The 24785-nt window shown below is 46.4% G+C and overlaps 1 protein-coding gene across 1 annotated transcript; it reads left to right on the top strand.

Moving 5' to 3' along the window:
- Window positions 1-726: 726 nt before the first annotated feature.
- Window positions 727-24331, top strand: TGM7 (transglutaminase 7). Its single transcript, XM_039469243.2, has 13 exons — window positions 727-739; window positions 10029-10211; window positions 10701-10946; window positions 11559-11677; window positions 13975-14103; window positions 14187-14364; window positions 16693-16831; window positions 18675-18778; window positions 19198-19440; window positions 20678-21004; window positions 21359-21519; window positions 23610-23743; window positions 23989-24331. Exons 1-13 carry the CDS (start codon window positions 730-732, stop codon window positions 24146-24148), a joined length of 2133 nt encoding a protein of 710 aa, XP_039325177.1. The 5' UTR covers window positions 727-729; the 3' UTR covers window positions 24149-24331.
- The last annotated feature ends 454 nt before the right edge of the window (window positions 24332-24785 follow it).

The following is a 24785-nucleotide window of genomic DNA, read 5'->3' on the forward strand; positions in this document are numbered from 1 at the left end:
TCTTTTTCTATGACCTTCCTCATGGCATCTCTTTCTTACCCGTCCCTGTTTTTTTTTTTTTTTTTTTTTTTTTTTTTGAGACGGAGTTTCGCTCTTGTTACCCAGGCTGGAGTGCAATGGCGCGATCTCGGCTCACCGCAACCTCCGCCTCCTGGGTTCAGGCAATTCTCCTGCCTCAGCCTCCTGAGTGGCTGTGATTACAGGCACACGCCACCATGCCCAGCTAATTTTTAGTATTTTTAGTAGAGACGGGGTTTCACCATGTTGACCAGGATGGTCTCGATCTCTTGACCTTGTGATCCACCCGCCTCGTACCCGTCCCTGTTTTAACACGCAAATGGTCAGGAGAAGCCAGACCGAGCTGGCTTAGATCAAATCGGGTCGGAAGTCCTGAAGTGACAGAGGCACAAGGGAACAGCTTCAAGCTAAGCCTTGCCATCCACATCACCTGGGAGTCTTCTCAGCTCAAAAAGGAGGCCACAGAAACAAATCTCTCAGCACATTTTTACAAGGCTTAAGTCAGAAGCTCCTTTTCTTATGCCAAGATATACCTGGAACGACGGGAAATTTAAGAGGAGGAGTGGGAGGAGGAGGAAGTGGCAGCCCCACCCGACTCAGGGATTGAAGGACCTTTCTAGCAGGGTGACTGTAAAGGCTCACAAGGCAATTAGGTCTAGAATCGTGCTGCTGACTGGTCGAAAGGCCTTGGCCGACAGGAGAAGGAGAGAGATGGATCAGGGTGAGTACTGGGAATTGACTTACCTTTTCGGAGGTACTAAGTCAAAAGAGGAGAGAAGTTTGGAGAGGGTAGAGGATGAAGGGAAGAGACAGGAGAACCTGAATTGATGATTGGTGGCTCATTGTGCAGTTTGGCTCCTTATTCCCACTTCCCCATCTGCATTTGGACCTCGGAGCACAAATCCTATGGCCATTTGTTTTCTTTTCTGAAGCTGTGAAGAGCTTTTTCTTTAAAACCTGGCCTTGGGAAGTCTGAGGAGCCCCCAAAAGAGCTTGGCCCCTGCCACCAAGTGTCCTTGGGTGCTTGGGAGGCTATCGCTATGGTCAAATTCTGAAGCTGTTGGGAACCCCTCTCAGACCCTAGACCTCTCCCTCATCCAGTTTCTCCCCTGACTGTCAGGGCCTCACCCAGAGTTGCTCCACCCACCCCTGAGCTCAGGCCCCTTTCTGGATCTCTTCAGAACCCCTGCGGCTCCTCTACTGGGAGTGAGAAGAACAGGCGCCCACAGGCCAGACCAGCCTGGCTGACACACGGGGCCTGCCAGGGAGGGCACTAAACATGGGTCATGTATTTCTTTTCTTTTTTCTTTTTTTAATTTTTTTTTTTTTTTTTTTTTTTTTTTTTTTTTTGTGATAGAGTCTCCCTCTGATCCCCAGACTGGAGTGCAGTGGCATGATCCCAGCTCACTGCAACCTCTGTCTCCCAGGTTTAAGGGATTCTCCTTCCTCAGCCTCCTGAGTAGCTGGGATTATAGGTGCATGCCACCGTACCCAGCTACTTTTTGTATTTTTAGTAGAGATGGGCTTTTGCCATGTTGGTCAGGCTGGTCTTGAACTCCAGACCTCAAGTGACCCACCTGCCTCGGCCTCGCAAAGTGCTGGGATTACAGGTGTGAGCCACCATACTCAGTCATATATTTCTTACAATAATATTCTAAAGCATGTATTATGCTCCAATGGCTAAGCACTGTGTCTCACGCTGGATATGGTGGCTCACACCTGTATTCCCAACATTTTGGGAGGCCAAGGCAGGTGGAGTGTTTGAGCTCAGGAGTTTGAGACCAGCCTGGCCAACATGGCGAAACCCTGTCTCTACTAAAAATACAAAAATTAGCTAGGTATAGTGGCGCACGTGTGCAATTCCAGCTACTTAAGAGGCTTAGGTGGGTAGATTGCATGAGCCTGGGAGGTCAAGGCTGCAGTGAGCTGAGATCATGCCACTGCACTCCAGCCTGGGAGAAAAAGTGAGATCCTGTCTCAAACAAAAAATAAATTCAACATATAAATGGTTTTAAAATGCAGCCAGGGTTTGATAGAGAAGGCTCAAGAAGCTTGTCATGTGCTAGATCCCAGGGTACTTTAGGACAATATTTTAGGGTATCTTTTCCCCTTGACTATCCCCAACTACAGTAAGTCTAAAACAGTTATATTATTTTTTAAAATTCCATACTCTAATTAAGTAAATAATATACATATACTTGTTATAAAAAGCTAAAAGTTCACACAGAATTTTAACAAGCTCAAGTTCCCTTTTACATACCTATATACTTTCAATCCTGATCCTGTCCCATAGGAAAGCCCCATTAGCATTTAATCAACTGCTTCCAAATAAAACTAGATCATATAAAATGGTCTGTTTTGCACAAACAATTTTGTGCTTATATTGTATATATTATTTGATGATTTACTTTTTAAAAATAATCACGTATCTTAAAAATCCATGTCAGTGCATATTGATCTATCAAAAATTTGTAATGATTATAATTTTCCATTCTGGGCATATAAGCACAATGTATTTGATGAATTTATTAATTTGCATTGGCTTAGTTTGTTACTATCTCCTATTGATGGAAATTTAGATTATTTCTAATATAAACAGTGCTGTAATGATGTCCCTGATGATATAACTTAGCATACAAATAGTTTTTATATGTAAGATTTCTAAAAGAATAACTGCTGGATTAAAGCAATATCCACTTTAAGTTTTGATGGATATCAACTGATTGTCTCTAAAAAGTCTATGTAAATGTACACTCCCACCATCAGGATATGAGACAGTCCATTTCCATATGCTCTCAGCAAAACAGGTTATTCTTACTCTTTTAAATATTTTTGAATGGATCAGAGAAGAATCTCATGATTGTTTTAGCTTGCATTTCTTGCTGTTATTATAGCAAGACTGTCTTCTTGATATTTATAGCCACTTTTGTATATATATATATATATATTTTTTTTTTGAGACGGAGTTTTGCTCTTGTTACCCAGGCTGGAGTGCAAAGGCTCTGGAGTCAAACTGTCTAGGTTAAAACACCAATTTTGCCACTTAATTAAGTAGGTGACACTGGGAAAGTTACTTAAATTTGCCAATCATCTTCCTACTTATCTATAACATGGGGCTGATAATATCTAATTGGTTACTTATACGGAGAGCAGGAGATGATTCATGTAAAGCCTGGAGTTCCATAATGCTTAGTTAATATTCGCTATTGTTGCAAGTGCAAACATACCCCTATGTTCTGAAATACTTGGGAAGGATTTTGTGGAGGAGTGGCTGCTGGGTTTTGTTTGAAGAGTGGGTACAATGGAGACACAAAGAGATTGGGGAAGGGCCAGGAACTGTCAGAGGTAGATATGAGTGTGATCTATTTGGAGGCCACAGTACAAGTGAAGCAGTTTATTTATGGGCTAGAAGGAAGTAAGATTGGAGAGATATGTTGGAACCAAATTGTGGAGGGCTTTGAATGATTGGCTAAGGAATTTGGACTTGCACTTTTAAGTAATAGGACATTTTTATTCTTGCACACTAAAAGAGGCACAAAACACGGCAGTAATCTCATATAGGAATCTCTTCATATGCTCTCACACAGATTATACTCTTTTTTTTTTTTTTTTTTTTTTGAGATGGAGTTTCACTCTTGTTACCCAGGCTGGAGTGCAATGGTGTGATCTCGGCTCACCGCAACCTCCGCCTCCTGGGTTCAGGCAATTCTCCTGCCTCAGCCTCCTGAGTAGCTGGGATTACAGGCACACGCCACCATGCCCAGCTAATTTTTTGTATTTTTAGTAGAGACGGGGTTTCACCGTGTTGACCAGGATGGTCTCGATCTCTTGACCTCGTGATCCACCCGCCTTGGCCACCCAAAGTGCTGGGATTACAGGCTTGAGCCACCGCGCCCGGCCGAAGATTATACTCTTTCAAATTTTTTAAGAAGGGAAGAAATGAAAAAGAATAAAGTATTTGTAAAAGTCCTAAAAACGGACAACGATAACGAGAAGTGGAAAGAGAAAAGAAGGTAGAATAAATGCAGAAACAAGGTGAGTCCACCTGGCATTTTGTGGCAGGTGCCTATTCTCTGCCAGCTGCACTAGATAGACTTTGCTCTTTGTTGTCTCCACCTGGAGCGTTCCGGCCTCACCACTAGCCTGACTGCCTGGGACTTTGTTGGCAGTTGATTTCTTTAACTGAACCCATTCTTAATCCACCCTAGCTGGGGCCTTAGGAAGTCCTGCAAGTCAAAATATTTCAATAAGTATTTATTAGCCTGCCACATGCCCAGGGATGCCAGCCCCTTACACACATAGAGTGGTCCTTATTTTCCTCTTACCAATACCTCTGTTTAGGTCCTCATGAGCCTTTGGCTTGGTTCATTGTGACAGGGATCTCACTGCCCTTCCCACATCCTTGTCTTCTTCCCCTTTGGTCTGGGATAAATGCTACAGCCGAATTAATCCTAAAGTAAAGTTTTGATCCTGCCACTCCTGCTGAAAAGCCTGCCTTTAATCAAAGTAGCACTTTGCCTAAATACAAAAGGAATACATGTTCAAAGTAAAAGCCTGGGAAACACCAAAAAACTTAAAGAAAAATTTCTGATAATTTTACCACCTAAAGATGATCTGTACATACTGATTTTTAGTATTTTCAAAAAAAAACTTCCTTTCTAATGTCTTGTGAATGACTTCTCTCTAATCTTTGCTCTGTTTTTTGGTTGCTATTGATGCCCTCTTTGTTGGAATCAAGTTGGAATTGTCAGATGAGAGGAATCTAATTTATATAGCCAACTCCTATTGTAAGATACTTGGGTTGCACTGAACATTTTTATGCTTAATTTTTGTACACAAATTATTATTATTTTTTTTAGTTTTTATTTTTGAGACAGAGTCTTGCTCTGTCACTCAGCCTGGAGTGCCATGGCACAATCAACGCCAATGCAATCTCCACCTCCTGGGTTCAAGCAATTCTCTTGCCTCAGCCTCCTGAGTAGCTGTGATTACAGGCACACACCACCATGCCTGGCTAATTTTTTTTAGTTTTAGTAGAGACGGGGTTTCACCATGTTGGTCAGGCTAGTCTCGAATTCCTGACCTTGTGATCCACCCACCTCAGCCTCCCAAAGTGCTACCATTACAAGTATGAGCCCCTGCACCTGACCGCAAATTATTATTAAAAAAAAAAAATCCTAGACGAGAAGTTCGTGAGTAAAAGGTATTTATGTTTTAAGGCTTTATTTTATTTTGAGACGGAGTCTTGCTCTGTCTCCAAGCTGGAGTGCAGTGGCACGATCTCAGCTCACTGCAAACCTCCGCCTCCTGGGTTCAAGCGATTTTCATGCCTCAGCCTCCTGAGTAGCTAGGATTGCAGTCATGTGCCACCACACCCAGTTAATTTTTGTATTTTTAGTAGAGATGGGGTTTTACCATGTTGGCTAGGATGGTCTTGATTTCTTGACTTCATGATCTGCCTAACTCAGCTTCCTGAAGTGCTGGGATTACAGGCCTGAGTCACCTCGCCCAGCTGCTTTCTTTTATTTTGTAATAACTATTGATGAATTGCCCTCAGAAAGACGTAACATTTTTTCTTCCCATCAGGGATAGATCTACCCATGACTATTGAATCAAGCAGCAGCATCTTGGCCATGGCTCGAGCCCTTCTTCATCCTGGCCCTGCTGCTCTCACAGGCTCTGCCCCCTTCCATCCCCTTCATCCCCAGTGCTTTTCTGCAAGATGACGCTCCTTGAACCTCATGCACATGTGTGTCTATCCATTCAGCAAATGTCACCGAGCACCCACCAGGATGACAGAGATTGTGCAGGTTAAGGGGGCAGACTCTGGAGATCCATCCTCCCTGGGTTTGAATCCTATCTCCACCCAGCACCTTCCTGTATGTCATGAACAACATCAACAGCTCCGTTTCAGAGGAGTGGTGAGAACATAAATTATTTCAGACATGTAAAATGCTCTAAACAGTGCTGGGCATGTGGTAAGTATTCCATGAACATTACCCTTGCATCTGCAGTTAGGCATCAGGCTCCTTTCTAGGCAGGGGGATCTGCATTTAAAGATGGCTGAGGTCTCTTGCTTTTGTGGAACCAATTCTAGATACTAAGTGCCTTGAAGAAAGTAGAGGGGAGTTGTGATAACAAGTAATCACATGGTGGGAAGTAAAGCATCACGCTTCATGGCTGAAGAAAACCCCTGTGCAGTAGTTACTGCTGAGCCAAGACCCGAGTGGAAAGACGGAGGCATGCATTAGAGCAGGGCTGTCTGGGTTTGGTGTCAGAAGATACGAGCTTTGCATCGCAGAGCTCATTGTAGGCAGATAGCTGTTTTAATGTCTCTTTTTTTCTTTTTCTTTCTTTTTTTTTTTTTTTTTTTCTGAGACAGAATCTCTCTTTGTCACCCAGGCTGGAGTGCAGTGATGCAATCTCGGGTCACTGCAACCTCTGCTTTCTGGGTTCAAGCGAGTCTCCTGCCTCAGCCTCCTGAGTAGCCGGGATTGCAGGCGTGTGCCACCATGCCCGGCTAATTTTTGTATTTTTAGTAGAGACGGGGGTTTCACCATGTTGGTCAGGCTGATCTCGAACTCCTGACCCGTGATTCGCCTGTCTCTGTCTCCTGAAGTTCGGGGATTACAGGTGTTAGCCACCGCACCCAGCCGTCTGCTTTTTCTTAAAAGGCTGTTAATGTATCAGGATATGTTTTGATCCTTTTATACCCTTGTCTTTGTATTAGTCAAATAAGTGCCAGGAGTCTTGTGGCTGGGGCTTAGCTCTTGTCTTACTCATACTATTAACTCCAGTGGGACTCTGGCCAAGTCAAAAAGGCCTTGTCGGTGCTGACATGTTTTTACTAACTGATTCTGCTTGATTTCCTGCTTTGTTAAGTGTGTTCCTGATCCTTTTGGCTTCTTTTCCTGCTCTTGAAAACCCTTCCTTCTGTTGTCTAAATCATCGTCTTTTTGACTTGAGAAGTACTTCAGTGGAATGGAATAAAAAAGAAAACCTGAATGCCCAATAGAGAATGAGTTTTCTCCATGCACTGTGACTTGGGCATCTGGAGAGGAAGATGTCTTCCTTCCTCCTCCTCGCCTTTCTTCCCCAAACTAAGAGAAGCCTTGCTCAGGGAAAAATTGAGTTGGCTGTCCCTAGGAACTATGGTTTGAGCTACAAACAGCGCCAGGAAAAGTCTGCCCTGAGTCCTGTTCCCTCCTGTGTGTCCCTGCCTCTTTTGGATCTATGATTATTCAGGATGGGAGTTTTGTATGGGATGGAGAGGCTTTCTGTGAAGACTCCGTGGTCCTGCTATGAAAACTTTAGACTCAGGAACAAATGAGATGCAACCAGTTTCCAACCAGATCTAAGCCAGCTGCTTTCTGACTTTTAACTATGATCCATGATTTATATCATAACCCAGCTACACGTAAAATTGTCCTTGTTCTTCCTATGTGTGATGCATTGTGTTTTCTATTCTATTGAATTTTTCTTATTACTTGCCACCTCTCTCTAAATTGATTTCATAAACTACAAAATGAGTTGGACCTGAAGTTTAAAAATTGCTGTTAAATGACCAAAAGGCATCCACCTTATATCTTTCTCTGAATTTTCTGGTTCTAATAACATACCTATTTAAGTGCCCCAACACATCAAGAGGCTTAACAAATTTGTACCAATTGATCCACTAATTCACTGTTATTGAATCTACCTTAAAAAAGATTGTTACTAAGAGGCGGATCAAGGGATCATTGTGCATATTCTGTTTTTAGCCAGACATTTGACATGTTCATGGAAAACATGAAAACTGGATTTGATTTTAGATTGTGAAGGAAATTTAAAAACACTGACTTCAGCTTTATTCAAAGATTATATGTAGTTACAGCAGTTGAACAACCATGCCTAAAGAGTGTTTCTTTTCTTTCTTTCTTTTTTTTTTTTTTTTTTTTTTTTTTTGAGACGGAGTCTTTTGTGTCACCCAGGCTGGAGTGCAATGGCACGATCTTGGCTCACTGCAACTTCTACCTCCCAGGCTCAAGCAATTCTCCCACCTCAGTCTCCCAAGTAGCTGAGATTACAGGCGCTCACCACCAGGCCTGGCTACTTTTTGTGTTTTAGTAGACAATGGGGTTTCACCATGTTGGCCAGGCTGATCTCGAACTTCTGACCTCAAGTGATTCACCTGCCTCGGCCTCCCAAAGTGCTGGGATCACAGTTGTGAGCCATGGCACCCTGCCCCAAAGAGTATTTATTAATGGCTCAGTGTTAACATGGAGGAAAGAGCTGATGATACACCACTGACCTCCAACTTAAGCCCTAATTCTTAGAAACAACTTACTGACTACTTAGATGAAGACGGGAAGATAGTTTAGCCAGTCTATATATGGAAAAGTAAAACATTTATGTCTAAAAATCAAGATCTATTAACCTGGGCAACATAGGGAGACTCCATTTGTACAAAATAAAAAATATATATATAGCCGGCCATGGTAGTGTACAACTGTGGTCCTAGCTACTTGAGAAGCGGAGGTGGGAGGATCACTTGAGCCTAGGATGAAGGCTGAGGCTGCAGTGAGCCAGGAGCATGCCATTGTGCTGCAGCCTGGGCTGCAGAGTGAGACCATGTCTCAAACAAACAAACAAAAAAAGGGTCAAGATAGGTAGGAAAGATGCAAAAACATAAAGAACCTCTGTAGAAGTTCAAAATGCAAACAGCACAAAAACTGCTGGGGAGCAAACATGAGTTTTTCCTTTAGGATGCTATTTAGCAGTCTCTCTTCCCAGTAAAATATGTCTCCAGACGTTGCCAAATGTCCTCCAGGGCACAGAATTTCCCCTGTTGAGAATCGCTGAGATAAACTGATGTACTACTAGGGGAAAGAATGAACTTTTGTTGACAGTATATGCAATATAAACATTGCCAGCAAAGGTAGCAAAAGAAATGTAATCCAAGACCTCATGATTTTACCAGTAAAGAGTAATAATGACAGAGTGATTACTCTGCGCCTGGCACAATGCCAAGGTTCTATCATGGCCAGCCTCTCTTAACACCCACGTGAATTCTATGAGGTAGGAATACAATAGTCTCCATTTTTTCAGATGAGGACACTGATGTCTAGGGACCTTAAGTGGCTTGCTTGAGGTCTCACAGCCCAGGTGATAGAGCCGGGGCTGTGTCAGTCCAGAGCCCGCCCATTGCCCACTGTGCTATGAGAGTTTCACAACCAAATACCAGGTGCGTGCACACAGGAACCACGCAGTGCCCTCCTCATACACCTAGAAATGGCTGAGAAGCCAGGAATAAGTTAGAAGTGATCCAGAAAGTCTTCAGAATCCCGAAGCAGAGGCTTGCCCTATTGCTGAAGTCTCAGTCTCCAATCAGCCCACCGGCTTAATTCATACAAAATCCTAGTATGTTTATTCTTATATCAGTAGAGTAGAGTGACTTTTAGAAAGATCGTCAACAAATAGTTAAGAGCATGCAGCGGCTCTTCAGGGGTTAAGTTTCGGTTATCTGGAATTGTTTCCCTTTGGGGGACGCAATCCTTGATCATTGTGGCTCCAGGTCCAGACGTGGAACTCACCAGGATCAACACCTCCCTTCCCGCCAACCCCCTGCACCTCCCAAAAATGACTGAGAAGCGCCGGGCGCGGTGGCTCAAGCCTGTAATCCCAGCACTTTGGGAGGCCGAGGCAGGTGGATCACGAGGTCGAGAGATCGAGACCATCCTGGTCAACATGGTGAAACCCTGTCTCTATTAAAAATACAAAAAATTAGCTGGGCATGGTGGCGCGTGCCTGTAATCCCAGCTACTCCGGAGGCTGAGGCAGGAGAATTGCTTGAACCCAGGATGCGGAGGTTGCAGTGAGCAGAGATCGCTCCATTGCACTCCAGCCTGGGTAACAAGAGCGAAACTCCGTCTCAAAAAAAAAAAAAAAAAAAAAATGACTGATAAGCGTCAGGGGATGCCTGAGCCCAGGGAGTTGCAGGCGGGCATGACCTGTCCCCTCCTCTCCCCTAGTGGCAACCTTGCAGCTCGAGTCTGTCGACCTGCAGAGCTCCAGGAACAATAAGGAGCACCACACGCAGGAGATGGGCGTCAAGCGGCTCACTGTGCGGCGCGGCCAGCCCTTCCACCTCCGGCTGAGCTTCAGCCGACCCTTCCAGTCCCAGACCGACCACATCACCTTTGTGGCTGAAACCGGTGAGTTTCCCCTGCCCCAAGGCCTGGCAGGGTCCCTGAAAATAAGAGCATTAACAGTCTGCCTACAGGGCCCCTGCCTTTCCTGCTTGCGCCGCCCTCCACTTTCTTGTTCTGGGAGCCCCAGGCCCCTCATGCTCAGGACCCTGTTAGTGCTATTAAGGAAAGATTTGGTGAGCTCGGCAAACTGAGGTTGTGGCAGTAACAGCCAACCTGTAGATACACAACAAGCACTGTGCTAAAACTTTACACACATTAGCTCTTTTAATCCCCAGGACAAGACTTTCAGGTGGTATTATTATGATCCTAATTTAACACATTAAAAAACGGAGGCTTGGGCATCTTAAATGGTTTGCCTGAGGACTCCCAGTGGCAGTAGAAGCCAAAAGCTAATAAGCGGTGGGAGAAGGTGACAGTCCTTCCAACCCCGCTGGAATCATGTATCACACAGGTTTTTTGAGCCTCACTTTGGGATCATTCTCTCCTACGCAGGACCCAAGCCATCAGAGCTGCTGGGGACCCGAGCCACATTCTTCCTCACCCTGGTCCGGCCTGGGAATGTCTGGAGTGCTTCTGATTTCACCACGGACTCCAACTCTCTCCAAGTCTCCCTTTTCACACCAGCCAATGCAGTTATTGGCCATTACACTCTGAAGATAGAGATCTCTCAGGGCCAGGGTCACAGTGTGGCTTACCTGCTGGGAACTTTCATCCTACTTTTTAACCCTTGGAGTGCAGGTAGGAGCATGCTCACAGCTTGTAATGTTAACCTGATCCAATGGGAAGGCTCTGTGAGGTTCTTTGGAAAAAGCCCAGAAAATAAATCGCCCCATAGCTATGCAATATAGTACTGTGTGCTCTCACAAAAATCATCTTTAGAAAGATTTTTAATGGCATGAGTAAAGTATTCACGGTGTGATGTTATGTGAAAACACTGGAACATTTTCTAGTATGATTCTAATTGTATTAAGTATGTGTGCACAGAAAGAGTGGCTAGAATACACTAAAATGTAATGGTGGGTGTCTCCGAGTAGTGGAAATGAGCAATTTCCATTGTCTTCTTTCCGCCAGTCTGTATTTTCCAAATCTCTGCAATAAACCACTCTATAATCAGTCACTTTTACAATCAAGAAAAGATCATTGTTTTTTTTTAAAGTATACATTGTATTTCTGGCTTCTAGAAAAGCACATAGTAGACCTTTAAGGGGGTCCAGTCTTAATTACTGTTGCTAACAACCCATTGGCTACTCCTCCTGTTTTCCAGAAACATGTTGACTTTACTGTTTTTTAATTTTATTACTCTGTTTTTTGGTTTGGGGTTTTGCCCCCTCCACTGCTCTTAACGCTCAGAGGATGACGTCTACCTGCCAAGTGAAATACTGCTGCAGGAGTATGTCATGAGAGATTATGGCTTTGTTTACAAGGGTCATGAAAGATTCATCACCTCCTGGCCATGGAACTACGGGCAGGTAACACCATTACCTGATGTGGGTCTAGGATGAGCTCCTTAAGGCTGGTCTTTACACAACCCTGTTATGTAAGGCTGTTATATTACACAGCTCTCATGGATGGTCACTAACACAGGCAAGGGTGTGAGGTGCTGGGCCAACTTCACATCCAGTGAGAGGGGCAAGGAAGGAAGAGGTGGATGTCTTTCTTGTTTTTGTTTTGTTTTGTTTGAGATGGAGTCTTGCTCTATCGTCCAGGCTGGAGGGCAGTGGTGCCATCTTGATTCATTGCAATCTCTGCCTCCCCGGTTTAAGCAGTTCTTCTGCCTCAGCCTCCTGAGTAGCTGGGATTAAAGGTGTCTGCCACCGAGCCCGGTTATTTTCTGTATCTTTGATAGAGATGAGGTTTCACCAGATTGGCCAGGCTGGTCTCGAACTCCTGACCTTGTGATCCACCTGCCTTAACCTCCCAAAGTGCTGGGATTACAGGTGTGAGCCACTGCGTCCAGCCCCCTTTTTAGTTTGTAACATTTTATTATGAACACCTTAAAACGTAATCAAAGTAGACAGGTTACTGTAATGAATCTCCATGTATCCACCTTTCAGCTTTAATAGTGATCGATGTATCATGTGTCTGTGTGTCTGTTTCATCGATACGAGGGGTTTGTAAACTACAGCCCACAGACCAAATGTGGCCTACTGCCTGTTAGCCCACAAGCTGAGAATAGTTTTCACATTTTTAAACTGTTGAAAGGAATTTTAAAAGAATAATATTTTGTGATGTGAAAATTATATGAAATTTGAATTTCGGTATTCACAAATAGCATTTTATTGCAACATAGCCATGTTTATTAATTTAGATATCGTCTGTGGCTGCTTGCATGCTGCAATGGCAGAATTGAGTTACTGAGACAGAGACTTTATGGCCTGCAAAGGCTAAAATAGTTACTATCTGGTTCTTTACAGAAAAATCTTATCCATCCCTGGTCTGTACTCCTCTGCCTCCACCCCCACTCCTCACTTTACTGCTAGATTTCTTTTTTTTTGAGATGGACTCTCACTCTGTTGCCCAGGCTGACATGCAGTGGCAAGATCTCGGCTCACTGCAACCTCCACTTCTCGGGTTCAAACGATTCCCCCACCTCAGCCTCCCAAGTAGCTGGGACTACAGGTGCATGCCACCACACCTAGCTAATTTTTATGTTTTTAGTAGAGACAGGTTTTCAACATGTTGGCCAGGCTGATTTCCAACTCCTGACCTTGGGTGATTCACCAGCCTCGGCCTCCCAAAGTGCTGAGATGACAGGTGTGAGCCACTGCGCCCGGCCAAATTTTTTTTTTAGCAAATTACAGATAACATATCATTTAATCCAGTAATACTTCAGCATATATAATCCAGTAATACTTTAGCATATTTAATCCAGTAATACTTCAGAATATGGTCGTGTAAAAGATGATAACTTTCTGAAAAACTTAATCACAATACATGAAAAAAAAAAGAGCAGTAATTCTTTAACCACATCAAATATCCAGTCAGTGTACATAGGGGGACCTTGGCTCTGGGAAACGAGTCCACTCTCAACCCCTAAAGGCGCGTTTTCTCTCTCCCGCCCACTGCCACCTCAATCCTGTCCACAAACTCCAGAAGGGAAGAGGTGGGGGAAGCCTTGCTGAGGGAGAGCATGTTTTCCCCATTCTCCAACCATGGCAACCTGTGACCCTCTTTGAAACTGAGAAAAACACCTGTGCATTTGGCAGCCAAAGTGTTGAGACAAACATTGTGCACGTCTATCCTGAGCCTACCCTGGCTCCTCCAGGGCATGCAGCATCCACTCCGAGCTTCTCTACCTGGTGTCAAGACTGGCATGCCTGGCCTTACATTGATCTCTAGATTTTTTCTGCTCTTTTCCCTGCTCCTTCAAGTCCTCCAGATAGGCGTCTAAGTCCTTGATACCCACCACACTCAAAGACCTCAGGTAAATGTCCCCACTCTCCTTTCTTCCTGTTCACCCAATCCAGCAAAGTCCATTGGTACCAAAACCTTCTCTCATCTATTCAGTCAACAGGGATCTCTCACTCTTCGAATTCTATTTCTATTTTCCATCAGAGCAACACAGTTTAGTTTTTCAGAATTCCAAACCTAATACATTTCCAATTTGATTTACAAGTTCTTCAAAGACAGGACCTTGTCTTATATTTAGTGTGCCCCCCTCACATCCCCATATACATGCCCGCCCCAAAAGTCTGTTGGTGACTTAAAGTTTCAGAATTCTAGACATTTGCTCTTCTCTTTTTTCTCCCTGAAAATCACTTGGAAGTTTGAAGAAGACATCATAGACATCTGCTTTGAGATCCTGAACAAGAGCCTATATTACCTAAAGAACCCGGCCAAAGACTGTTCCCAGCGGAACGACGTGGTGTACGTGTGCAGGGTGGTGAGTGCCATGGTAAGGATGGATGCTTCCTGCCATCTGAGGACAGTCTGAGCTTCCCCAGGCGCTGTGGAAACCCATCTGTCTGTCCTGTGCAGATCAACAGCAATGATGACAATGGCGTGCTGCAGGGGAACTGGGGTGAGGACTACTCCAAGGGGGTCAGTCCTCTGGAGTGGAACGGCAGCGTGGCCATCCTACGGCAGTGGTCAGCCAGGGGCGGGCAGCCTGTGAAGTATGGACAGTGCTGGGTCTTCGCATCTGTTATGTGCACCGGTGAGCAAAAGATCACTCATGTAGACGTGTGATTACTTGCCCATGGCCCACAGCTGGGGGTGGTGGGCACCCAGGCCCTGAACCAGCACACCATACAGTCTCAAGGGATCCTGTGCATTTATGTGAGCGGGGGGTTGACCTGTGGCAATCAATTGCACAGTATCCTTGATGGAGCAGTCAGACTATTATAACTGTCACCTGGATAGAGGAGCTTGTAGTCCCGAAGCAGAGACCAAATGACTTCTTTCTGCCACCTGCATCTCAGCTCTAGGCGAGCCTGGCATGGTGGCAGGTGCAAGCAGATGGCATGAGATAGCTGACCTCACCCGTAGGCAGAGCTAGCAGCTCCCAAATGCTTCACTAAGAGATCCTTGAGCAGTTATCATTATAGACTTGCTGCTTTGGTGACTACCCTTAGAGAAACTCAATGTTTTATGCAGTATCAGTTATTTACAATTCAGTGCAAAGTTGTTGAGCAGATTATCTGCGAAGATGAGAGGAAGATGGAGAATACTGAGGTGACTGCCTGTCTCACCCTTGCAAGGCCAAAATGCCTTACACAGATAGGTCTGTCCTGCTACATTAAGGAGTGAAGCTTGATCAACATTTGCTGAACTAACAGGGTGACTCTGAGTTGGAGGAAGGAGGAGCAGAGAATGAAGAGGACAGAGACAGGTGCCAAAGACAAGAGCAGAGACTTTTTGGAGAGGGGTGGCAGATCCCGGCAGTTATATATAAGTGCTGCAAACACAGACGAGGTTTAAATCTGAATGTTTGAATCCAGTGACCTCACTTTGCTCAGGTGTGAAATGGCGCTAGGGCTATTCTGGCATTCAGTATTCCCAGTTGTCCCTTGGGCTGGGAAGTCCCCAGGCTGTGGCCAGGTAGGTGTTACTGGGGAGGCCTGGGATGAGTAGGAGAAGGATGAGGTCCACCACCCTGCTCCACTTCCAAGCCTCTCCCCATTTCCAGGCCCTTGAGTTCTGGGGCCACTGTGCACTGGGGGAGCTGCCCCTGCCAAGCTTCTTCTGGCCACTTGCAGCCCAGGTGTTGCTCCTACGCCTGCTATGGATCTGTGACAAGCCCAGGAACTGTGCTGTGAGTGGACAGGTAACTGTAGACAGTCAGCCTTCTTAGGGGCTCTTCAGAGAACCAAAACAAATGGATTGGATGCTCTCAATAGTCCTTTTACTTTTCAAAGCTGTGTAATCCTCCTGGTAGCCTCAGTGGGCATTGTCTGCCCTTTCTGGGAGGGAGAGGAGTGGGATAAACCTCTCTCAACTCCTTGCCATGCTGGCAGATGTTGGGACCCATGTCCCCCGAAGTTCACACCTGGCTCTTGCTGGCTCTTGGCTTGACTTCATCTGGCTCTGGGCAGGCAGATATGTGTGTGTGTGTGTGTGTGTGTGTGTGTGTGTGTGTGTGTGTGTGTGTGTTGGGGTAATGTCTACACTTTGTGACTAGATTTGTGAAATCTTAATTCCGTTTTAAAAAGCCTTTATAGCAGTATCATGGGAAGCCGCAAGAGGGAGCTGTTGCCTTATTAAAGATGGTTGCTGCCTCTGGTTTCCCCTTGTCTCTGCTTCCATTGTCTCTAGAAGTCTATCTTGTCCTTCTATCCATTCTCTAATTTCTTTCATACCTCCCCCCACCCCACCTCTTATCTTTAAGTAGAATTACAGATCCCAAATTTCAGAACTAGGGTGGGAGGAGGGAGAGGAGCAGAAAAGATATTGGGTACTGGACTTAATACCTGGATGATGAAATAATTTGTACAGCAAACCCCCCTGACACATGTTTACCTACATAACCAACCTTCATGTGTACCCTCAATCCTAAAATAAAAGTTAAAAAAAATTGTGGAACTAATAATCATTTGGTTAATTTTGTTAGACATGAGGTTATTAAGGACCAGAGAAGTTAAGCAACTTACCAAAGTTCACACAGCTTTTCATTTGAAAATAGCCAAATACAGCACTAAAAATTTAAATTTTTTCTTTCTAGTTATTAAATGATTTAGGTTATCTGTTTTTAACTTGGAAAGCTGCTTAGTTGAAAGACTGCTAAATGATAAAATAGATTATTGGTAACTGTTGTTTTAAGTGATCCTCAAATGAGTCCTTTCTCCTTATGGGATGTTGACCACTGATGGGGAAGCAGGCTCTGGGACTGGGTGTGATTCTCTGGGAATAAAGGAGTTACTCATGTGGTTCCATAAGAGTCTAGGCTTTCTCTCCTCCAGCTTGAAAGTTAGAAATTATGCATGGAAAACCAATAATTCTGCCTAGATGAACTCCGTGATTCTCTATACTTTATTTTTCTCTTTAGTAATGAGATGCTTAGGTGTTCCAACTCGTGTTGTTTCCAATTTCCGTTCCGCGCACAACGTGGATAGGAACTTGACCATCGACACATACTACGACCGAAATGCAGAGATGCTGTCACCTCAGAAACGAGACAAAATATGGTGAGAGGCACTGTCTTGAACAGATCTCTGCTCTGTCCCAAGAAAAGCAGGAAAACTTTGATCTGGTTCTCTCTGGCTCTTGAGGCAATATTGCAAGATTGCCCAGAACATTGCTGCTGGTACTCAGAGAAGAAGAGAAAGAATTCCCCAACCCAGGAGGTTGTTCTGGTTAATTACATCATCAAATTAAACTCATTTCAGAGACAGAAAACAATGGGATAACATTCTGAGGCCTGAACCAAATGTCTAGCTGGGTGTCTTCTGAACACTGACCTCAAAAGTCTTTATTCATCTTCCTCTTCCTTCTCCGAGCCTCTGTTTGTACCATTCTGTTTTCCCAGAAGTCAGACAGAGCCTGGACTGGCTGCTTCTGTAGACATCTTCTTGTCTCTCTTGCCTTCTTCCTCTCCCCACCCTACTCAATTCTGTGTTCGTGTGTGTGTGATCCATTATTTGTGTATCTTTGGTGTCTTTTCCTGGTTCTTTTGTCCTTGGCTGTACTCCCAAATCTGGTTTCCTGTTTTTTCTTTTCCAGCCTTCCAGCCAGTTTCCAGGTAAGACTCCTTTTTGAGATGGAGTCTTGCCCTGTCGCCCATGCTGCAGTGCAATGGTACGAGCTCAGCTCACTGCAACCTCCACTTCCTGGGTTCAAGTGATTCTCTTGCGTCAGCCACCCGAGTGGATGGGACTACAGGCCCCAACCACCATGCCTGGGTAATTTTTGTATTTTTAGTAGAGATGGGGTTGTCACCATGTTGGCCAAGTTGGTCTCGAACTCTTGACCTCAGGTGATCCACCTGCCTCAGCCTCCCAAAGTGTTGGGATTACAGGTGTGAGCCACCGCACTCAGCCTCCAGATGATACTCTTTGAGTTGTGTGAGAACTAGCTGCTGTCCTAGGAGCCCCCTCCCTCTCTGAGCTTCTATTTCCTTGTCTGTAAAATGAAGATAATGTCGACTTCACAAGATTTCTAGGGTGCAATGAGATCAATGCCGGTAAGAATGGTTTTTCAGCCTGGGATCCACAGTTAGACTCCTAGAGGGCTGAATTGTCTCTGATTCAGGAAGTAGTGGTATATCTGAGGATATGTAACTTAGGCACAGTTCTGTATTTGAATGCATGTCCTGAGTCTAATAATGAGGAAACATCAGATGAGCCCCAAATGGGGGCCACTCTGGTTTTAAAAGATAAATAAATAAAATAAAGACTGTTTTCATTAAAAGCCCAGACTTCACTACTAGGCAATATCTCCATGAAACAAAACTATATTTGTACCCCTTAAATTTACAAAAAATTAAAAAAAGAAAGCGAGAGACCGTTTTAAAATCCCAGTGTAACAAAAGAAAGAAAGGTGGAGGAACTGTTCCAAGATTAAAGGGGATGAGAAGCTGCACAGCTGAATGCAGTGTGTGATCACAGGTGGCATCCCGTACCACGTGGGAAAAGAATGCTCTAAACGACATCATTACGTCAACTGACAACATTAGAATATAGACAGTGTATTAGATAAAAGCATCACATCAATATCCAATGTGCTAGAGTTGATAAACTATATAGGGGTTAAGAGAAGATATCTATTCTTAGGAAATAAACACTGAAGTGTAGATGTATAGATATCTATTCATATGTCCACACTGAAAGAAAAAAATGGGGCAAAATGTTAACAGCAGATGAATTGGGTAGATGGATGTTTTTTGTACTATTCTTGTGACTTTTAGTATGAAATTACTTCCTAATAAAAAGCAAGAAAAAGAAACAATGATATAAATCACTCCCTACAGTGCCTGGTACCTGGCAAAACCTCAGCTAACACGAGTCCTTGTCTTCTTACTCCTTCCTGCAGGAACTTCCATGTCTGGAATGAGTGCTGGATGATCCGGAAAGATCTCCCGCCAGGATACAACGGGTGGCAGGTTCTGGACCCCACTCCCCAGCAGACCAGCAGTGGTGAGTGAAGACCACCGAGACGGGCCCTGGCTCTGTGGGGAGGCAGATTAGGGTGACTGGCCATGGGAGCAGGAGGCCAGGGAGGAGTAGCATTTTCCTCTGCACCCCATTCCTGAGGTCCCAGCTGTCACAGCTTCTGATCAGGAATCTAACTCTGCCATTGACAGCGGCGTCACCTGGATGGGTCACTGGGCCTCAGGTGTTTTCTTAGTATGCAGTGGAAAAGCTGATGATGAACACTGCCACTTCACAGGGTGGCTGTGAGGGTCAGGTGAACTAATGGGAACAAAAGTACTTGGTAAACTGGAAGACATCCCACGGGTGAGGGTCAGCGGTGCCACTGCCCATCCCACCTCCACCTCCCACAGCCACGGCCAGCTGTCCCTGGCCCCCATATCAGTAGCCTGTTGCCTCCACAGGGCTGTTCTGCTGTGGCCCGGCCTCTGTGAAGGCCATCAGGGAAGGGGATGTCCACCTGGCCTATGACACTCCTTTTGTGTATGCCGAGGTGAATGCTGATGAAGTAATTTGGCTCCTCGGGGATGGCCAGGCCCAGGAAATCCTGGCCCACAACACCAGTTCCATCGGGAAGGAGATCAGCACCAAGATGGTGGGGTCAGACCAGCGCCAGAGCATCACCAGCTCCTACAAGTACCCAGAAGGTGCCTGGCTGGGAATTTGGGGAGAGGGCTGGTTTAAGCTTGTTTGTGCTGCCCCCTAGCTGGGATGTCTCCAAGTTGAAACCGTCACCATCTAATCACCTCTTCCTCTTGGCAAACTCCTAGGGGTTCTTCCTGGATCCCAGGCACATGACCCTTGGGTAGGGTTACCAGCAAATAAAAAAACAGGATGCCCATTCAAATTTCAATTCTAGATAGATTCAGATAAACAAATATTTTATTTGTGTATGTTCCAAATGTTGTATGTGGCATACTTATTCTAAAACGTATTCACTGTTAATCTGAAATTCAAAGTGGGTATGATTTTTAATATATAAGTAAGTTCCAAATATTGCATGGAGCATACTATACTAAAAATCGTTTGTTGTTTATTTGGAATTCAAATGTAGTTGGATGTCCTGTATTTTAACTCCACCCAGAGTGGTGCCACTGTCTCCTTAAGTCCATGGCAGGAGGGGTGGTAGCGAGGGGAGTGATGAGGTGGGAGGATGGGCCCTGGGGCCTGTGAATGGGGTGGACACACCCGTGGAGGGCGCGTGTGTGGAGTCAGGCTGCCTGAGTACTAAACAGGACTCTGCCATGCTCTGTGTAAGCCTGGACACAGTTTACCACCCCTGTGCCTCCATTTCCTCATCTGTAAAACGGGATAACAGTCCCCTGGAGGGCTGTTGTGGGGGTTAAATGAGTGAATTCGTAGAAAGCACTGGGAACAGTGCCTCTGGCACATAGCAACTGCTGTAGAGAAGTCCACAGATGGGGGTAAGGTCAGGTTAAGCCTCTGTGTTGAGTAGCCCCCATGAGCAAAGAGATGAAGCTCTTTTGTTTATAAGTTTCAAGCATATATTTTAGCTGGAGGGATACTGGTCCAGGAGAGAAGCCTCTGGCTTCATGACAATGATGACAGTGATGCTGGTGGCCATAGTGATGGCAGAGAACAGTGCTGAGTGCTTGCAGCCAGCAACTCACTTAGCCTGGCTTTTTTGGAATCCCTTATAAGGAAAGCAGATATTATCCCTGGGTTACGGATGACAGAACTGAACTCTTATTAGAGATTAAAGGACTGAGATAGAGCAAGGATTTGAATCCAGCAAGTGGTACCTAAGTCGTGCCACTAGGCTGCCTCCCTGAGCTGCTATTCCTGTGCCTTATTGTCCCAGGAAAGTCACCAGTCCTCTCCACCCCTCTCCATGCATGCCTCTCCCACCTCTCCCTCCTGCAGGATCCTCTGAGGAGAGAGCTGTCTTCATGAAGGCTTCTCGGAAAATGCTGGGCCCCCAAAGAGCTTCTTCGCCCTTCCTGGATCTCCTGGAGTCCAGGGATCTTAGGAATCAGCCAGTGCAGCTGCAGCTTCACCTGGCCAGGATGCCCGAGTGGGGCCAGGACCTGCAGCTGCTGCTGTGTATCCGGAGGGTGCCAGACAGCACCCACCCTTGGAGGCCCATCGCACTGGTTGTGCGCTTCTGTGCGCAGGCCCTGCTGCATGGGGGTGGCACCCGGAAGCCCCTCTGGAGGCACACGGTGAGGTTGAACCTGGACTTTGGGAAGGGTGAGTGTGAGGCAGGCCTGAGAAGCCACCTACAGGAAGGGAGCTGGGGGGCTACGAACACAGTGGGTCGGGCCCAGCCCTATCACACAGAGACCCCCTCCTCCAACACACACACATTCTGGGTTGTGAAGCTGCCAGCTGTTGTACCTCTGATGCCACCCCACCAGGTGAGCCGGAGAAGTGAGCTCTGGGGGCAGCGTGTGCGTGGTGGAACACTGTCCATCTCTCTCACACACACATTCACGCTTTTACCTCTCACATGAAAATTCTAATTTTTTCTCTTTCACATCTACACATTCCCCCTCTCTTTCTGCCCCATGTCCTGGACTCATGGTGTCTTTTGTATGTGCTTAGAGACACAGTGGCCGCTCCTCCTGCCCTACAGCAATTACAAAAACAAGCTGACGGACGAAAAGCTCATCCGCGTGTCTGGCATTGCTGAGGTTGAAGAGATAGGGAGGTCCATGCTGGTCCTAAAAGATGTCTCTCTGGAGCCTCCCCACTTGTCTATTGAGGTAGGTGTCTGGACACAGGTCGGGGCTCAGAGGCTCTCCCAATCCAGGGGCTGGGACAGCCAGCAAGACACTGTCCCCACCTCACACACCACACTGATGGCTCCAGCACGGTATAGTGTGGTCTTGTGCTCTGTATCAGTGAGGGGTGGGGCCTGAAGGCTTCTCAAAGGAGGTACTATTTTTCAGAGGATGCATAGGAAGCTGTATAGAGAAATGAGATGGCTGTGAAGGCATTTTAAGTAAGGAAATCATTTTGCAAAGGCAGAGAGACAGGAGAGGCAGTGACTAGGAGATGGAGAAGACGGATTTAGAGACTCCACAAAGTCAAATTCAAACGGTGAACACCAGCCAAATGTGATGCCTTAGCCCTGTAATCCCAGTGCTTTGGGAGGCCAAGGCAGGAGGATCTTTTGAGCCCAGGAGTTCAAGAACAGCCTGGGCACCATAGTGAAACCTCGTCTCTTCTTAAAAGTTTTAAAAAAGTTAGTTGGTGTGGTGGTGCATGCCTCTAGTCCCAGATAATAGGGAGGCTGACGTGGAAGAATTGCTTGAATCTGGGGAAATCAAGGCTGCAGTGAGCTGAGATCATGCTACTGCACTCCAGCTTGGACAATAGAGTGAGACCATCTCAAAAAAAAAAAAAAAAAAAAAAAGGTGAATATTGACAAGATTGAGGTGACAAAGAGGGAAACAAATGAAAAACAAGCTTCAGCGTTTGAGTCCAGATGCTTGAGTGGCCAGCAAGGCCACTACACAAAGAAAGAATTTCAGGCGAAGGAAGGGTGAATGGAAGAGTGTGGGCACGTTCCCCATCTCCGGCTACCAGGGTTTCCTTCCCTAAAGCCTTGTTTCCCCACCTGCCCCTCCCACTTGGAAAGACTTACCCGCTGCCTAGTCCAAACCTGGCTCTGTACTTGGAGGCTTCCTCAACAGCAGCCCCCTCCCCACCCCAAATGAGAACTGGGCAACTCTGGACCATAAATCAGCTAGCATAGCCTCCGGTTTTCACCTAAGCACATTGTCAGCCTGTCAGCCAGCTGACACCAGGCAGCCTCTGTGCTGGGGCAAAGAGTGGACAGAATTGCAAGTGCAGCCACAAGCCTGGGGCTGCGGCCGGGGCCCTGCCCTGTACCTGAAGCAAACATGGCAAATGCCAAGTCGGTTGCTAATTGATCTCCATCAGTAAGGGACCTGAAAATGACAGTTATTTTAACCTGTTCTACTTCGACACCCTCATTAGGGTACAAGGGACTTGGTATTTTTCTTGGACCCCAGACAAGTCAGGTATGTTTTTCCTTTTCCCTGAGTCTCTGGCCCAGCCAGGACAAGACCCTAGTATGATGTGGGTGGTCAGAGCTCATTTCAGTTCAACACGTGTTTACTGATGTCCGTCATCTGGCCAGCACCATTCTAGGCACAGGGGCTCCAGAAACAAGTACGGAGGATGCCTACCTCCCACTCACTGCTGCTCTGTGGCACAGCAGTGAGCACACCTGGAAAAACTTGAGTACATGCCCTGCTGATGTTGATGAAGATGCAGCAGTGTGGGAAAGATCCTGGGCTGGGGTCTGGGACATCTGGGTCAGGTCCTGGCTCTGCCATTAACACATCGTGGGACCTTGTGCTCATTATTTCCTCTGTGGTGAATGTAAGGGCAGAATGACATCACTGATGGCACATGGGTGGCACACATGACACCACTTCCTTATCCCACACCTGTGCTAGACACGAATCGATTGTGATCCTTTGTCCTCAGGATCCTTCTAACACAGCCTTCCTAGTAGCCACCACCCACCCACTGGAGCTGGCACTTCTGTCGACATCTTGTGGGTATCTTGAACTGGATGGTGGGGAGGGAAACAGGTTTCAGCTTGGTGGCAATTTCTGATTGGCATTGGCTCCGTGGAGTATTGTGACCTAAGACAGGTGTTTGTATGTGCTCATCTAACACTCTCAGCTTATACTCATAGCATGTTAGTCCTAAGCGGCAGTTTCTGGTGGTCGCCAGGGACCTGGAGTGGGCAGTAACTGAACCAGAGTGCAGAAGTGAGGCCAGTTGTGCACGGGATTGCTGACTTCTCTCTGCATAGGTGTCTGAGAGAGCTGAGGTGGGCAAGGCACTGAGAGTCCATATCACCCTCACCAACAACTTGATGGTGGCTCTGAGCAGCTGCATGATGGTGCTGGAGGGAAGCGGCCTCGTCAATGGGCAGATAGCAAAGAAGTAAGTGACACTTCTTTCCACCTCTCCCATGCTGGTCTCGGATAAGGGGTGCCCCGTGGCATCACAGGACCCTCCTCAGTCTCCTGTGCCATGTCTCTCTGCCCCCACTTTCTCACCCTCCTCAGGAAAGGCTGGGCTTAGAGATGGTGGCTAGTAGGAGCTTCTTACCCATCCAGAGGGGAACCGATCACCCTCCCCACAGGCAGGACTCCTCAAGGCTCTCATAGGCCCTTTTTGACTTTCAGCCTTGGGACTCTGGTGGCTGGACACACCCTCCAAATTCAACTGGACCTCTACCCCACCAAAGCCGGATCCCGCCAGCTCCAGGTTCTCATCAGCAGCAATGAGGTCAAGGAGATCAAAGGCTACAAGGACATCTTCGTCACTGCAGCTGGGGCTCCCTGAGCCCCGTCCTCTGGCTACCCACCCTGTCACCCCTGCCCCACCTTGCTCTTTCTAATCCTGACCTTGTTGCTATGGCTCCATCTCTATCCTCTCTCCAGTCTGCCTGGGAGTGAATGAAGCTCTGTTAAAGGCACCGAGTGCTTTAGGAAGAGACAATAAAGACATCTTTATTGATCACCGGCATTCTCAAGCCACTTATTGCTCCTGGCTGGTCCTCTTGGCCTGGCTGCCAGCTGTGTGGCTGTGCCCTCCCTGCCCCTCCTGTCCTTTCTCTCCTCCCTTAAGAGCCCCAACCACAAAATAAGCCCACCACTATCCCCTCTAAAGCAGCCTCTCTGGAATTAAGGATCCCAGGTCTCTCCGTTGACATTGTCTTAGCGAGCCTGCAGGCAGAGGATGGAGGGAACCTGGGGAGGGCGGCTTGGATGTGCTGGGAGGACAGTGATCCCATGCTGAGTGGCCAGAAGCTGCCCAGCAGGACTGCTCTGCCCCCAACCTAGAGCATCCTGGGAGGCACAGGCAGCCACCTTTCTACATGGGTTCATTGACAGACAGGATAACCAGGAAGCACCGCATGGCTGGCTGCTGTCTAGCAATGGCCTCACCTGCTCTCCCTGGTCCCTGCCTTCCTGCCTTC

This window comes from Saimiri boliviensis, chromosome 2 (genome assembly GCF_048565385.1).
Source record: "Saimiri boliviensis isolate mSaiBol1 chromosome 2, mSaiBol1.pri, whole genome shotgun sequence".
Classification (NCBI taxonomy): domain Eukaryota; kingdom Metazoa; phylum Chordata; class Mammalia; order Primates; family Cebidae; genus Saimiri; species Saimiri boliviensis.

Excerpts from the sequence above, each read along its gene's own strand:
- TGM7 (XM_039469243.2), top strand. Across the intron at positions 16,832-18,674 it reads CAGAAACGAGACAAAATATG|GAACTTCCATGTCTGGAATG; the intron begins GTGAGAGGCACT and ends TCCTTCCTGCAG. Across the intron at positions 21,005-21,358 it reads GAACCTGGACTTTGGGAAGG|AGACACAGTGGCCGCTCCTC; the intron begins GTGAGTGTGAGG and ends GTATGTGCTTAG.